The sequence below is a fragment of the Mercurialis annua genome, linkage group LG4 (assembly GCF_937616625.2).
Source record: "Mercurialis annua linkage group LG4, ddMerAnnu1.2, whole genome shotgun sequence".
Classification (NCBI taxonomy): Eukaryota; Viridiplantae; Streptophyta; class Magnoliopsida; order Malpighiales; family Euphorbiaceae; genus Mercurialis; species Mercurialis annua.
In genome coordinates this window covers 23,006,434-23,020,428 of record NC_065573.1, presented here as the reverse complement: position 1 = coordinate 23,020,428, position 13,995 = coordinate 23,006,434, and the positions used below count along the sequence as shown (strand labels likewise).

Sequence of the window (13,995 nt, the reverse complement as noted above, 5' to 3'; positions counted from 1 at the left end):
GAATTCCCATTCGATATCCAGAATGTTCCCAATTAATTGAGATCGAATAGAATTGAATTCGTTATACTCCATATAAACCTATCTGGACACAGAATACACACTGTTATGGCATTTATATTAATATTTTTTAGCTAAGGTTTAGCTAGTCTTTAATTAAAAATAATAATAATAATATATATTTCAAATTGATAGAAGTAAAAATTTATATTAAAATTATAAAATTACTAAAATTTATGGTTTTTTATTATTATCTCAATTTTAAAATTTTGATTAATGAAAGTGAACTTTAACAATAAATTATAGTAACTTAAATAAGGCATATGCTTTAAAAAATTCTGACCTCTCATCCTATTTTCAATCGTACCCTGACGTTGAAAATCAGTCAATTTTATCCTATTTTGTATTTTTTTTCATTTCAATTGTACTCTAAATTATAAAATTGACATTTTTTTATTTGAAAAAAGTTCAAAAAAATTCTCTATTTTGCATTAAACTAACTTTTTATATTAAATTGACCATTTTTATATTAAATTGACAATTTTTAAAGAATTTTTTTAAACTTTTGTCGAATAAATTAAGGCCAATTTTATGCTTCAGGGTACAATTGAAATGAAAAAATACAAAACATGGTAAAGTTGATAAATTTACAACGTTAGGGTAGAATTGAAAAAAAGAAGGCATTAAATCTTTAAATAATAAATGCAGTGGATAGCAATTTGTTAAGTCATGCGTTTAATTTCTCTCGCAAACGTTCCCCTTCAATCATTAAAAAAAACAAAAAACAAAAAGGAAAGTGAACTGTTACTACTCCATCTTAGCTTATGGTGGTTCATCTGGCCAATAATATTTAATCATTCCTATAAATATCTCTACTCATAGACAAGCTCATTACAAGACAAATTAATAAAGATGATGAACATCTCTTGTTTCGGTAAAAAACTGTTTGGTCTTTGTAGTTCCTTACAGAAGCTGTCTGATCTTTATAGTTCTTTACAAAAGCTGTTTGGTTTTTGTAGTTCTTTAACTTGGTTTCTAATATCTTGTTTTTACAGGTTCATCCTACTTAGAATTAACCCTTTTTTTATTCAACTTTTTTATTTTGTCACCATTTCTTGTCTTGGTTTCGGTTTTCTTAAGGTTTCAAAACCAAGATCATCGTTTAGTCCTAGAAACTTAGATTTGTTCTTCACATCTGTCTCTGCAGCCACAACTTCAAGCATGTCAACTGTTGAAATGGAGGTTTTCTCCAATTCTCAGCTCATCATTTTAGCTTTCTTGATGTTTCTTGGCGGAGAAGTTTTCACTTCCATGGCCGGACTTCAGTTTCGAAAATTTCAGCTTCAAAGAAACTTCAAAAACAATGAATCAGATTCTTCACCTACAAAATGTAGTTTCTACTGTACGAATCAAATAGTGGACTCTGAAAATCTTGAATCACGAAATGAAGTTATTACGGTACAGATTCAAAATGATCAGTCAGCAATTTTAGATAGTAAAACTTCCAAATTTTATAATTCAATTTGTTTTTTAGGGTTTGTAGTGTTGGCTTATCTTATTCTTGTTCATTTTCTTGGAATTTTTCTTGTTTTAGTCTATTTAGCCCTATCTTCTAGCGCAAGAAATGTCCTTAAAACCAAAGAATTAAACACTCTCACATTTTCTTTCTTTACCATTATTTCAACTTTTGCAGGCTGTGGATTTGTTCCAACCAATGAAAACATGATAGTTTTTAGCAAAAATTCAGGTCTTCTTCTTATTCTTATCCCTCAAGTCCTTCTGGGGAACACATTGTTTCCTTCTTGTTTGAGACTTTCTGTTTGGTTCTCGGGAAAATTAAAGTTCAAGAAAGAAGAATCGGATTACTTGTTGAAGAATACAAGTGAAATTGGATATCTTCACTTGCTACCAAGTTTGCATTCGCTACTGTTGATTGTTACTGTGTTTGGATTTGTTGCGGTTCAGTTTGTTCTATTCTGTTCATTGGATTGGAATTCTGATGCACTGAGTGGGTTGGATTGGTTCGAGAAAATGATCGGAATTTTGTTTCAAACAGTGAATACGAGACATACCGGTGAAACTATCGTTGATCTCTCGATCATCTCTCCGGCGATCCTCGTGTTGTTCATCGTTATGATGTTAGTGTCTCTCTTACTCATTATTCATGGCCGTTTACAAATTTATCTCATTGACACTTTTTTATATTTAATTTAATTCTACAGCCGTTTTATTTCAGGATTAAAAGATGTGGTCTTGAATTTAAATCTACTTAATAATTAGAGTGTTGAAAATTGATTGACTAAAAAAATTAATTGTAGGAAAAAAGAAAATTATGTCGTTGTCTGATTGTATTATATTTAACTAGGACTATACATAAAAAATTCAAATCAATCAAGTCAAATCAATTCAACCAGACTAAATTAAATATTACGGTTTAGAAGATTATTTGTCTAATTTTGGTTTAGAAAATTAAAAAAAAAAGTAATTATTAGTCTGATTTGCGGTTTTAAAAATTATAAACCAATAATACCAACCAAACTAAACCAATATATATACATACATATATATTTTTATTAAAATTATAAATATTTTAAAATAAACAAAAATTATATCATTATTATATTAAATTGTACTTGATAAAATAATATATTTAAATATCATCTGACGAAATAACTACTATTATTTATAGTTTTAATATTTGTGTATCTATTACCGACCAATAAATATTATATTTTTACAATTATGATATCATATTAATAAACTATAAAAATTTAAAATATAAGTTTTTGTTCATTTGTTAGTCACTATTATAATTTGTAGATAAATATAATATTTATTTTTATAACGAATAAAATAACTTTAAATTATTAAATTTTTTATTTTAAATAATAAATAAATAATTTTTTGATGATGATTTGAATTGATTTCAAAAAAAAAAATACTTATCAAACCAAACCAATTTTATTAGTTTATAATATGTTCGGAATTGAATTTGATTTGGAAATTTGTCAAACCAGTATAATTGCAAAACACAAACTCACGACTTAGCAAGAATTTTGCCTATCGCTTATACCATTTAAGCTATAATTCAAAAAAATTAAAATTCAAGATTGGATTTGTGACCGTTTTTACCGTCACAAATCGCCTCTTTTTTTGTAATGATTTAAATAAGACCAAATAGAAGTTCAAAACCTAAATAAATAAAAAATATAATGTTAAAAGATCATATAAGATAAATTCAGAAATCAAATAAAAATAATAATAATATTAGAAGACCTTAATATGGGCTAATTTTATAGTAATAATACAAAAATCCAAATATATATTTTGCCAATAAAATATTCAGAACATATATATACTTTTTAAAACATTTAATATTTATAAATTTGAATTTGAATAGTTTAAGATACTTCAACTAATAGCAAAATTTGTATTTCTTACGAAATAAAACTTCCTTTAAACTTTGATTGTATTGGAAATTTTGCAGGTATCTTCCTCCATACACATCATTCCTTCCAGTCAACAATGATGAGCAAATAGAAAGAAGAATTAAAAGAGGAAATGTTTTGGAGAATTTAATATTCTCACAACTCTCATATTTAGTCATTTTCATTATCCTCATTTCTATAACTGAGAGACAAAAGATGAAGCAAGACCCCCTCAATTTCAATCTTCTCAGTATTGTCCTAGAAGTTGTAAGGTATAAATTTGTCACCCTTTTTAATATAAAATAAGTAACTATTTGTCCCCTTACACGTTTTCTCATTTTAATCACGCAGTTTAAATTCTCATTTTCATGCACAGACTACCATTTTTTTTCAAATTCATGCACGGTACCGAGGTGGCACAGCTCCATTAGTGTAATTTGCTAAGGTGGAGGTCATTTTACACTAATGAATGAGTATCACCTCAGCACTGTGCATGAATTTGAAAAAAATTGGTAGTTCGTGCATGAATTCGAAAAAAATTGGTAGTTCGTGCATGAAAATAAAAAAAAAATTGAACTACGTGATTAAAATGAGAAAACGTACAAAGTTGGTGATTGTTTATTACATTAACCCTTAAATTTATTTTAGTTAGTTAATTTATTTTCATAACAAATTAGTTTATATTTAGATTGTAACTCATAATATTTTAAAAAATTATCTATCTAATTTTTATGTTATTACCAAACATGTAATGATTTTGTAAGTATAATAAATAATTATGATTCTCCTTCAAAAATGAATTAAATTGTTATAAAATTTCTTTAAGATACTAAATTTTATTTATAAGATCTAATTTTTCGTTTTCTTTTCCATTTAATTTTTATTTGCAGTGCCTACGGAAATGTGGGATTTACAACAGGCTATAACTGCCAAAGGCAAATACATGCGGACATGAATTGTCAAGATAAATCGTATGGATTTTCTGGAAAATGGAGTGATGAAGGAAAAATTATTCTCATTATTGTCATGTTTTTTGGAAGACTTAAAATGTTTAACATGAATGGTGGTAGAGCCTGGATTCTCCTTTAATCAAATTATTGTGGAAAATCCCATTCTAAATCCTTTAATTTCCATATTTGCATATCTTATTGCAACCAACGAGCTATATCTCAAACGGTGTAAGCAGCATTCTGTTAAAATCGTGAGTTCATTTTTTTCACAAACACTAAAAGAAGCTGTAAAATTGCAAATATTGCATGTAAATGTGCACATAAGCTTGGAATCTGAAGCTTCTATGAATTGTTTCAATTTTTGAGAAGAAATGAATGGTAGCAGCTTAATTTCAAGAACACTGAAGCTAAAGAATCCAAAACTATTGCTGCTAGAATCATGTTCTACTTTATCCCACTTAAAAATCATTCATGCCCATATGATTAGAACCCATACAATCTTTGATGTATTTTCAGCTAGTAGATTAATCTCCAACACCATAGACAAGAATTTTCTTGATTATGCATTGCAACTCTTTTACCAAATCCAAAACCCTAATCTTTTCATTTTCAATGCGTTTATCAGGGGGTTTTCTGAAAGCAAAAACCCAGTTCAGTCTGTCTATTTTTATGTCCAATCACAAAGATTAGCTATTTTTCCTGATAATCTTACGTACCCATTTTTAGTTAAGGCGTGTACTCAATTGGGTTGTTTAGATATGGGTGTTCAAGCTCATGGACGTGTAATTAGACATGGATTTGAGAGTGATGTTTATGTGCAGAACTCACTGTTGAATATGTATTCTACATTTGGGAATATTGAAGCTGCAAGCTATATTTTCCGGACAATATCTGAGTTAGATGTTGTTTCTTGGACTTCAATGATAGCAGGTTATAATAAATCGGGTGATGTTGAGTCAGCGCGCGAACTGTTCGATAAAATGCCTGAGAGGAACTTGGTTACTTGGAGTACTATGATTAGTGGCTATGCTAAGAATGATTTGTTTGATAAGGCAGTTGAATTGTTTGATGTTCTTAAATCTCGAGGGATTCGAGCAAATGAAACGGTTATGGTTAGTGTAATATCTTCGTATGCTCATTTAGGTACTCTTGAATTGGGAGAAAAAGCACATGATTATGTAGTTAGGAATAAGATTACTGTTAATTTGATTTTGGGGACTGCTCTGGTAGATATGTATGCACGATGTGGAAGTATTGATAAAGCTGTTCGGGTTTTCGAGGAACTTGTCGAGAAGGATGCCTTAAGTTGGACAGCGCTTATCGCTGGACTTGCTATGCATGGTCATGCTGAAAAAGCGCTTCAGTATTTCTCGGATATGGTAAAAACAGGGTTAATCCCAAGAGATGTAACATTTACGGCAGTTTTATCGGCCTGCAGTCACCGGGGATTGGTCAAAAGAGGGATGGAGATATTTGAATCCATTAAACGAGACTACTGTATTGAGCCTAGGTTGGAACACTATGGGTGCATGGTTGATCTGCTAGGCCGAGCAGGAAAGTTAGCAGAAGCGGAGAAGTTTATTCTTGAAATGCCTGTGAAGCCTAATGCACCAATTTGGGGAGCTTTGCTTGGAGCTTGTCGGATATACAAAAATGCAGAAGTTGCAGAAAGAGTCGGAAAGATTTTAATCGAGTTGCAGCCGGAACACAGCGGCTACTATGTACTGCTTTCGAACATTTATGCTCGGACAAATAAATGGGAAAATGTCGAAAACATGAGGCAGGTGATGAAGGGAAGGGGAGTAAAGAAACCGCCGGGATACAGTCTGATTGAAATGGACGGAAAAGTTCATAATTTCACAATAGGGGATAAAACGCACTCAGAAATTGAGAACATCGAGAAAATGTGGGAAGAAATTCTCGGTAAAATAAAACTAGAAGGATATACCGGAAATACAGCCGATGCAATGTTTGATATAGATGAAGAGGAAAAAGAAAATGCAGTGCACAGGCACAGCGAGAAGCTAGCTATAGCATATGGGATCATGAAGACTAAAGCTCATACACCTATTCGGATAGTGAAAAACTTGAGGGTTTGCGAAGATTGCCACACAGCTACAAAGCTGATTTCTAAGGTTTATGAAAGAGAGTTGATTGTAAGAGACAGGAACAGATTTCATCATTTTGTAGGTGGTTCCTGCTCTTGCATGGACTACTGGTAATAAAGTGCAAGTAGCAAGTAGCAACCCGAAGCCAAATTCGAACTCATCGACTAATCGTCTTAACTGAATCAAGCAAGCTAGCAAAGCTATCATACACAATCAAAGTATTACTGCCAATCATTCAACGTAATTATCCCCTACAAGGACACAACTCAGATTTTTTTCAATAATAGTAATTTAACACCAGAGTTGCCGTTTCCTCGAGGAAATGGGGAACAAACCAAATCAGGTAATAAAGTAAATGAATAAAAAGGGAAAAACTGCACAACTCATCTTTCTTAAATTCTTTTATCAGCTAAAAAGCAGCAGCCTGGGGTTTTTTATTGTAAGGTCACAATATTGGCGGTACAATCTTGATTCCAATAGTAAGATACAGTAAAATATTTCAATGATGCATCTGAACTCAAGACCATAGAATCACAAAGGAAATCAATGTTAAAGAACCATAGCTGTATCATAATGTTGCATCTCTGCTAGCTAGGGACGTAGTAGCAAAATGTCGAAATGGAGAGGCCAAAAAGATGTAAAAACCATCAGAATCTCAATGCCACATTTCTGGTAAATGTCATATAGGAGAGAGGGAAGCTGTATAAGAACCACTATTGTACTTCAAGCCTTTTAAGAAGCCTGAACCCAAACACGGATTCGCTGTAGCTTCTGGAATGCCAAAACAGTGACTGCTTTCTTCCAAGCCTTCATCCATCACATTTTTAGAATCAGTTTTCTCGCACACTTCTCGAAGAGCAACATTCAAGCCAACTGAGGTTCGCTCTGTTATAAAGCTGGAAGATCCCCAAATCATAGCAGAACGCCAATTAAGCACAAAGCAAGGAAATTATCAACGAAAAAGAAAAGGCGAAACAAATTATCATACCTTGCCTCAAAGCTATTCCCTTCAGAACCTATTAGTGCACATATACGGCAGATAATCCATGGCGGGATATATTCAGCCTTAATTTCAATGCTAGAGCGAAAACCAGAAGATGCATCTCGTAAAGATTCTCCATCTTCAACTTTAGACTTTTTAGGGGAAGCAGAAAAATGATCAACTCTTTTCATCTCCACACATCTTATCTATGAAAAGAAAGAAGTGTTTTGAGATATGCAAGAGCATTTTTTAAATCAAAGAGGTAAGAAAGACAATGGTTTAACTAGATTATCATTTCCATGTCCGAGTCTGCCTAAAAAGTACTCAAGGAATAGAATAAATATTAATCCAGAGACAATAATTCTCAAGTCTAACATGATTAAATGTGAACATAGATTTTGTAAGGAGCTACCAATAATAGGGGCATAAGAGCAGCATTCTGAAATGCGGGCCTATTATACATACTAGTTTCGCATTACGCGCTATGCACGTGGCTCGTAACGTAACTCGTCAATGAACATATTAGTAAATATATTATAATTATATCAATTTTTTTATTTATAATTAATATTAAATTAGTTAAGAATTTTTATAAAGTAAATATTATATATTCGGTTATTAAATTTTTTTCCATACCGAATTTAATAAATTTATAATAATCATAATTAAATAATTAACTTAATTTTATTAATAATATCTTTAAAAATAATAAGATGGAAATTTAAATACTATTATATTGACCAAATACAATATTTTAATTTTGTCATTCAATCAATCTAAAAGATAGGTATTCCTACTAATTTGAAGACAATTTAGTTATTTTTTACATACTAAAAACTAAATTGGAGATAATTTAGCTACCTATTCTAATTAGGACTTTAATTACAATAGTGATTAATTAAATAACTAATTAGTTAATGACTATAAAACCTTTATCTAGTAGTAAACTGAAAAGGATTATTCAGTAAATTTGCTTGTCCCCCCCCATCCGTGCTTTTATATATAGTATAGATATATAATCTTACAATGGATATCAGTTAAACCCACCTCTGGAGCAGAAAGAGCAGCATTTTGAAATGGCACAGGTGAATATAAAACAGGAACATCCACTCCAGACAGAACAGTCAATGAGGATCTGAAGACAACCACAAGTCAGATATGCTCATAAGAATATATTGGTTTTACAGTAATATAGATAAACAAAACAGTATACAATTTCAAAATAAAATCTCTGTACCTACCTGTAATTTAGCAAGAAGTCATATAGTGCATGTACATTTTTATCTCCATAGAAAGCCAGCAAAGACTCTGGGATATTATCAATATCAGACACAGAGGTCCACCTTCGAGTCTGCAATATTTTCAGAGTAAACATCAAGTCAAGTTTATCATTCCAGCGGGCAGAGCAAATCAAGCACTAAACACTATCAAGAATTGTAAGGGTGATTCATATGAAATCTGCTGTTTGAGGAGGCTTTAGCACTTGTGATCTCACAAAATGAAGTTCGTGAAATACTACATATATAGATCAGGCCCAATTCACATAATGACTTTCAAATACTAATTACATAACAGTATATCTAATGGTCCTAGCTATGTCTCAGGCTTAGCCAATGATATAAACACCAAATATGAAGAGCAATTATCAACCTGGCCTAAATTTTGTTTCTCGATCTCTGAGAGCTCAACTAGATCTTCAGTAGTCGCTTGCTCTTCCTTAGATTGGCAAAGTGGCATAGAGAAACAAACATCCTGAGGCACAATCAATAGAAAATGTCACGCATTACTGGAATTACGGTAGCTGATAGAAAAGGTCAGATACAAAACATGTACTAGCAGGCGCATGTTCCTATAACAAAAGTATAGCTGCAAGACAATCACTTTATCTCAAGACACGTGCATTTTGAATGTACTATATGAGCATGAATAAAGTCACTCAAAATTAAGTCTTTGAAACTTCAAATCCGTTCATTCCTCCTTTCTAACAAGCATCTAAAAGTAAAACCTTGAACGGCAATGAAAAATCTCAAATCTTATAAGCCTATTGATTGGAGGTTTTAACGTCCAAGTTCTAAACCACACCCTACCCAGCATTATTCCTAATAAGGAAAAATAGGTTTTATTGGGACAATGGAAGAAAGAAATATACATTAGAATAAATAGAGTTCAAAATATATAGACTAGAGTTAACAAAATTGAGAATAAGATATGACAGTAGCCAGTTCCTTTGAACATATTGCTTTGCAACTTCTGCTTATTAACTATATACTATGGGAAACAGATTCCACTACCCTTAATGCCTTTAAATATATTACAATTTACAAACAAAAAATATCGACTTCCACAAATAATGGAATGCAAAAAAAAAAAATGATTTCAGACTAACTTTTACACGCTTCACAAAGATCAGGTTGTAGACAGAACTGAAAAGATCCCGTGGATAAACTTAATAATAACTTTATTGGTCTGTGCATTCGGAATCATTTGCATTAAAGACAGATAACTAATCAAAAGAAAACTCAATAAGTTCTACCAAGGAGATTAAAGAAATGCCAAAAAAAGGAAACAAATGAATAGGTGCATCTTACATGCTCTCTCAATGATGACCTCAGGCCTCTTGTTGATTGGGATATGTAGGCGTTACATGAGTATTTGGTTCCTCCTGGGCCACTGCTACAGATGAACATCACTACAAAATAAGATGTACACACTGCAATAGCCATGAAGAAAGTCAGTAACTGCTTCAAAAAAAAAATTGTGGTTTGCTAAATAGACAGGATTAAGAAAAAATGTTTGCACATATCTCGAGGCTACAATTTGATCATTTTTACACTCCACTAATTTCATGCACATTTTTCACCCATGTGAATGCATTCATGTGCCTCGAGACAACAGTATGATCATTTTTACACTCCAATAATTTCGTGCACATTTTTCACCAATGCATTCCGAATTTCATACAGAACAAAAATGTATAAACAAGTTTAGCAGAACCAAAAAATGAAAGTTACCATAAAATGTATTTGATACTCCACTAATTTCATGCACATTTTTCACCCATGTGAATGCAATCAGTATTTAATGCACAACAACAAGGTATAAACAAACATAATAAAACCAGAAATTGAAAATTACCATAAAATATATTACAAATGTTCTTTCGAAGCATGTAAAAGAGACTCCGAAAGGAATCCGCCCATTCCCGCTGCCGTTTTTTTAAAAAATCTATATCCATCAAATAAAAAGAGAAGACTTAGATAATTTATGGAGATGGGAAGGATAGTTTCAAGCTATTTATTTTACTCAAACCTTGCTCTGCTACTTGTGAGCTCAACACTAATATGACAGAAGGTGGTAGTGTACACTGAGGATAAACCCATGAATGCAATGCTTTAGAACTAAGAATGTGGGAAGTCCATGCTTGCCCGGATCCAATACCATCCTTATTACTACAAAGCTGAGATGCTATTTGCGGCATGCCATTGTAAGCACTAGACATGATTGACCTATGAATCCTGCAGATTACAGAAGAATTCAAAGATTAAAAATCAAACCTGCATATAAAACTTTTTGATATAGTATCTAATGCTTGTACAAGTCATGTTTGTGCAAGTGCCAATCAATCACACTAACTGCAATAACCTGGAAGATAAAATTCATAAATAAATTACAGCACTTTTGAACATTAAATGCCAATGTACAATCTAATATGGTATATAATATCTTCAGGTTCAACAATGCACTCACCAATTCACTGAGCTAGAGGATGTCAGCAGGATTTTTGTTTTCATAGTGAAATCTAATGGAGCCTTTGAGCCTGACACGAGGCATTCAGACAAGAAGTTGCCTGTATGAACTGAAGCATCATTACCAATACTCTTAGAAAAGTAGGGAGTTGAACCAGAATTACTAGATGGTTCATGGGAAACTAGCCCTTTTAATGCTTTATCCTGCATAATTAAGTGGTGTTTAGCTCATAGACAAAATGTAACAAAAGTATTGAGGAAAAAACGACTAGAAAACAGTACATACCATATCCACAACAGATAAGCCTGATGATTTTTCACCAGCCGATGAAAGTTCAGTAACACTTCGAAATATACTTTGACTACATCTTTCAATTGTTTGAGACTGCATGTTACCTTCTTCAGATACAATAGGAGCAGCAGAATTCTCTGAACTGCAATAAGATGGTAGAATAGGACTAGTGAGAAAAGTAAGATCTTTCACTTTCACATGGGTTTCATGTGCGAGAAATCATACCGTAAAACTTTTTTCTTAACAGCCAAATTTGAAAGAACAGTGATATTCTTCAGGATGGATGTTTGCTCAGTTGATATATTTTCCTGTTTGTAGTTAAAAAGCATTAAAAAAACAAATCAATAAAATAACCTTTTTATGATAAAATTTGTTTTGCAGTCCCATACAGACCATAGAAAGATATCAGAATCCATAATTGAAAATGAAATAACCTTTGCATTGTCCTTAGCTGAAAGCACCCTGAGCCTGGATTTCTTAGCAGGATATACTTCATCCATACGGGTTGCAATGTATCTAGGATGCCTCGGCAAATCTGGTTTCTTGAGCCCATTATTGCTGGTGCTACTGAAGCATTTGAAACGTATCAGAAAATAAGCCACTCAAACAAGGGAGAGGTGAAAGTATGAGTAATCTCGCTTGCTTACTTTGTCAGGCCACATAACGGGGCTGGATATTCATCTACAGTCTCTTTAACATTTGTCCTTTTTAATTGCTCTCCCTGCGAGCCAAGAGGCACAATAAAACAGAGAATTGATGCAAGTACAGACAATTAAGTACAAGTTACAACTGCATTACAAACAATTACAAAGAAGAACAAATAGGCATAGTATTCAAAGGCAAGTGCAAAAGAGCATGGATATAGTCTTAGTAATAAGTCTGGATATAAAGTAACAAGTTGCAACATCTTATGAATTGATAGCTTCCCCATAAACTGTGACTCAAAATAATGAAATCAACATGCCAGAATATGATAAAGAAAATTCCCTAGAATTAATGTAAAAACAACTAAATAATCAAGTGAAAGAAAAAATAACGGAATAGAGGATAGCATGAATTGGAAAAATTACTCTGAGTTCTGATGGTGTCTTCCTTTTGACCATTGCACCACCACCGACCTTGAGAGCAGCCCCGCCAAGCTGAAGCGAATTGGAGGTTAATGAACCAGGAACAGGTTGTGTAGCAACCTTTGCCATAATTAGTAGTCTCCTTCACCAATAAACTCACCACCTACAAAGTAATCAACTTGCTCATCAAATCCAAGCCCATGCATCTATAAGGTTTCCAAGAAATTCATCTAAAAGAGTTATTACATAGAAAATGATAGGGGAAACCCACCTACTTCAAATGAGATAAATCTTTTATGTCATTAGAATTAAATAATTGGCAAAATCTCAGGAAATTCCTCAAAATCAAATAAAATTTAAAAACTCAATTTGATAGCTACTACAATTCAATTATATAAACCTATAAAAACAAGACCTTTAAAAAGAAATACACACGAACTCAATCTCGATTCAACTCTCTGGCGTAATTAATTCCAAACAAGAACTTAAGGTTTCAATACATATTTGCATAGCTAGAAAACACTAAAAGAAAGCAAAAATTACAAAGAAATACTAACAACAGTACAAATAATAAGCACTACACAAGACCTATATTAATAATTATGAACATAAAATGAAGCACAAACAGTAACTGCAAAAACTCAAACATAAATTAATGCATAAGATTGGAAAAAAAGCATACAGTCATCAAATCAATTGATAAATAAATACATTTAGATAATCATCTGCTACCTAAAATGAGCACCAAAGAGAATCCATAGATGCCTTAAAACCCTAGATTGAAAATCGAATCAAGGCGAGTGAGAGAGAAGAAGTGAAAAATGGAAAAATTGCGGTAAAGTGAATGAATTCAATTTTTTTGTTTTGGTTTAAAGGATTTTGCTAATTTCATTTCCCTCCTGTTTCTGACGGCGTTAAACTTTGGCGTTAACGGTCTTAACTTTTTTCAAAATTCAATGTCGTTTTCGTGGAAATGGTAAAACTGCTCGTCGTATTCTAATTGTGCAGAAATTTAATTATAAGTAATACTAGCTTGGTAGATGGGTATAGTCGGAAAAATATTAGCAATTTTGAGGTCGCAGTTCACAAAGAAAAATTATGTAATTCTTACTTAAATAAACATGATTATTTTTGTATTTGATAAAATTAAAAATTGAATGTTGAATTTTAAGTGCTGAAAATAATAATTGCTAATTTTTTTGAATATAAAAATTAAATAAATCTATTTGATAACTATAATTACTAAAAAGTAGTACTATACTTACATATTAAACCTCTAAATGTTGACTATTTTAAAAGTAAATTATGAAAAATAAATTATTTATTATTTAAATTTTTAAAATATATAAAAAATAAATATAAAAAGTATTATGAATATTACATATATCATAAATAAAAATGATAAACTTCATTTACATATAAAAA

At 31.7% G+C, this 13,995-nt stretch overlaps 3 protein-coding genes across 4 annotated transcripts; 2 read left to right on the top strand and 1 right to left on the bottom strand.

Annotated features, from left to right (window-relative positions):
- The first annotated feature begins 877 nt into the window (after positions 1-877).
- On the top strand, positions 878-4,532 carry LOC126677052 (sodium transporter HKT1-like). The gene is made up of 3 exons (XM_050371486.2): positions 878-2,135; positions 3,485-3,697; positions 4,316-4,532. The coding sequence occupies exons 1-3, from the start codon at positions 910-912 to the stop codon at positions 4,512-4,514; spliced, it is 1,638 nt and encodes a 545-aa protein (XP_050227443.1). The 5' UTR covers positions 878-909; the 3' UTR covers positions 4,515-4,532.
- Positions 4,533-4,638: 106 nt separating this feature from the next.
- LOC126677051 (pentatricopeptide repeat-containing protein At5g06540) lies at positions 4,639-6,758 on the top strand. Its single transcript, XM_050371485.2, has one exon. The coding sequence runs from the start codon at positions 4,747-4,749 to the stop codon at positions 6,595-6,597; it is 1,851 nt and encodes a 616-aa protein (XP_050227442.1). The 5' UTR covers positions 4,639-4,746; the 3' UTR covers positions 6,598-6,758.
- An 85-nt stretch (positions 6,759-6,843) lies between these two features.
- On the bottom strand, positions 6,844-13,483 carry LOC126677049 (uncharacterized). Of its 2 annotated transcripts, none has more exons than XM_050371484.2 (15): positions 13,303-13,483; positions 12,574-12,733; positions 12,151-12,224; positions 11,938-12,067; positions 11,729-11,811; positions 11,498-11,645; positions 11,213-11,415; positions 10,775-10,980; positions 10,601-10,690; positions 10,054-10,175; positions 9,116-9,217; positions 8,707-8,816; positions 8,513-8,600; positions 7,472-7,671; positions 6,844-7,379 (listed from the first exon to the last, which is right to left on the bottom strand). In XM_050371484.2, exons 2-15 carry the CDS (start codon positions 12,697-12,699, stop codon positions 7,163-7,165), a joined length of 1,899 nt encoding a protein of 632 aa, XP_050227441.1. In that variant the 5' UTR covers positions 12,700-12,733; positions 13,303-13,483; the 3' UTR covers positions 6,844-7,162. The 2 variants fall into 2 exon arrangements, with proteins under 2 accessions (XP_050227441.1, XP_050227440.1); XM_050371483.2 differs by having other exon boundaries at positions 11,938-12,070; positions 13,303-13,482.
- Between the last annotated feature and the right edge of the window lie 512 nt (positions 13,484-13,995).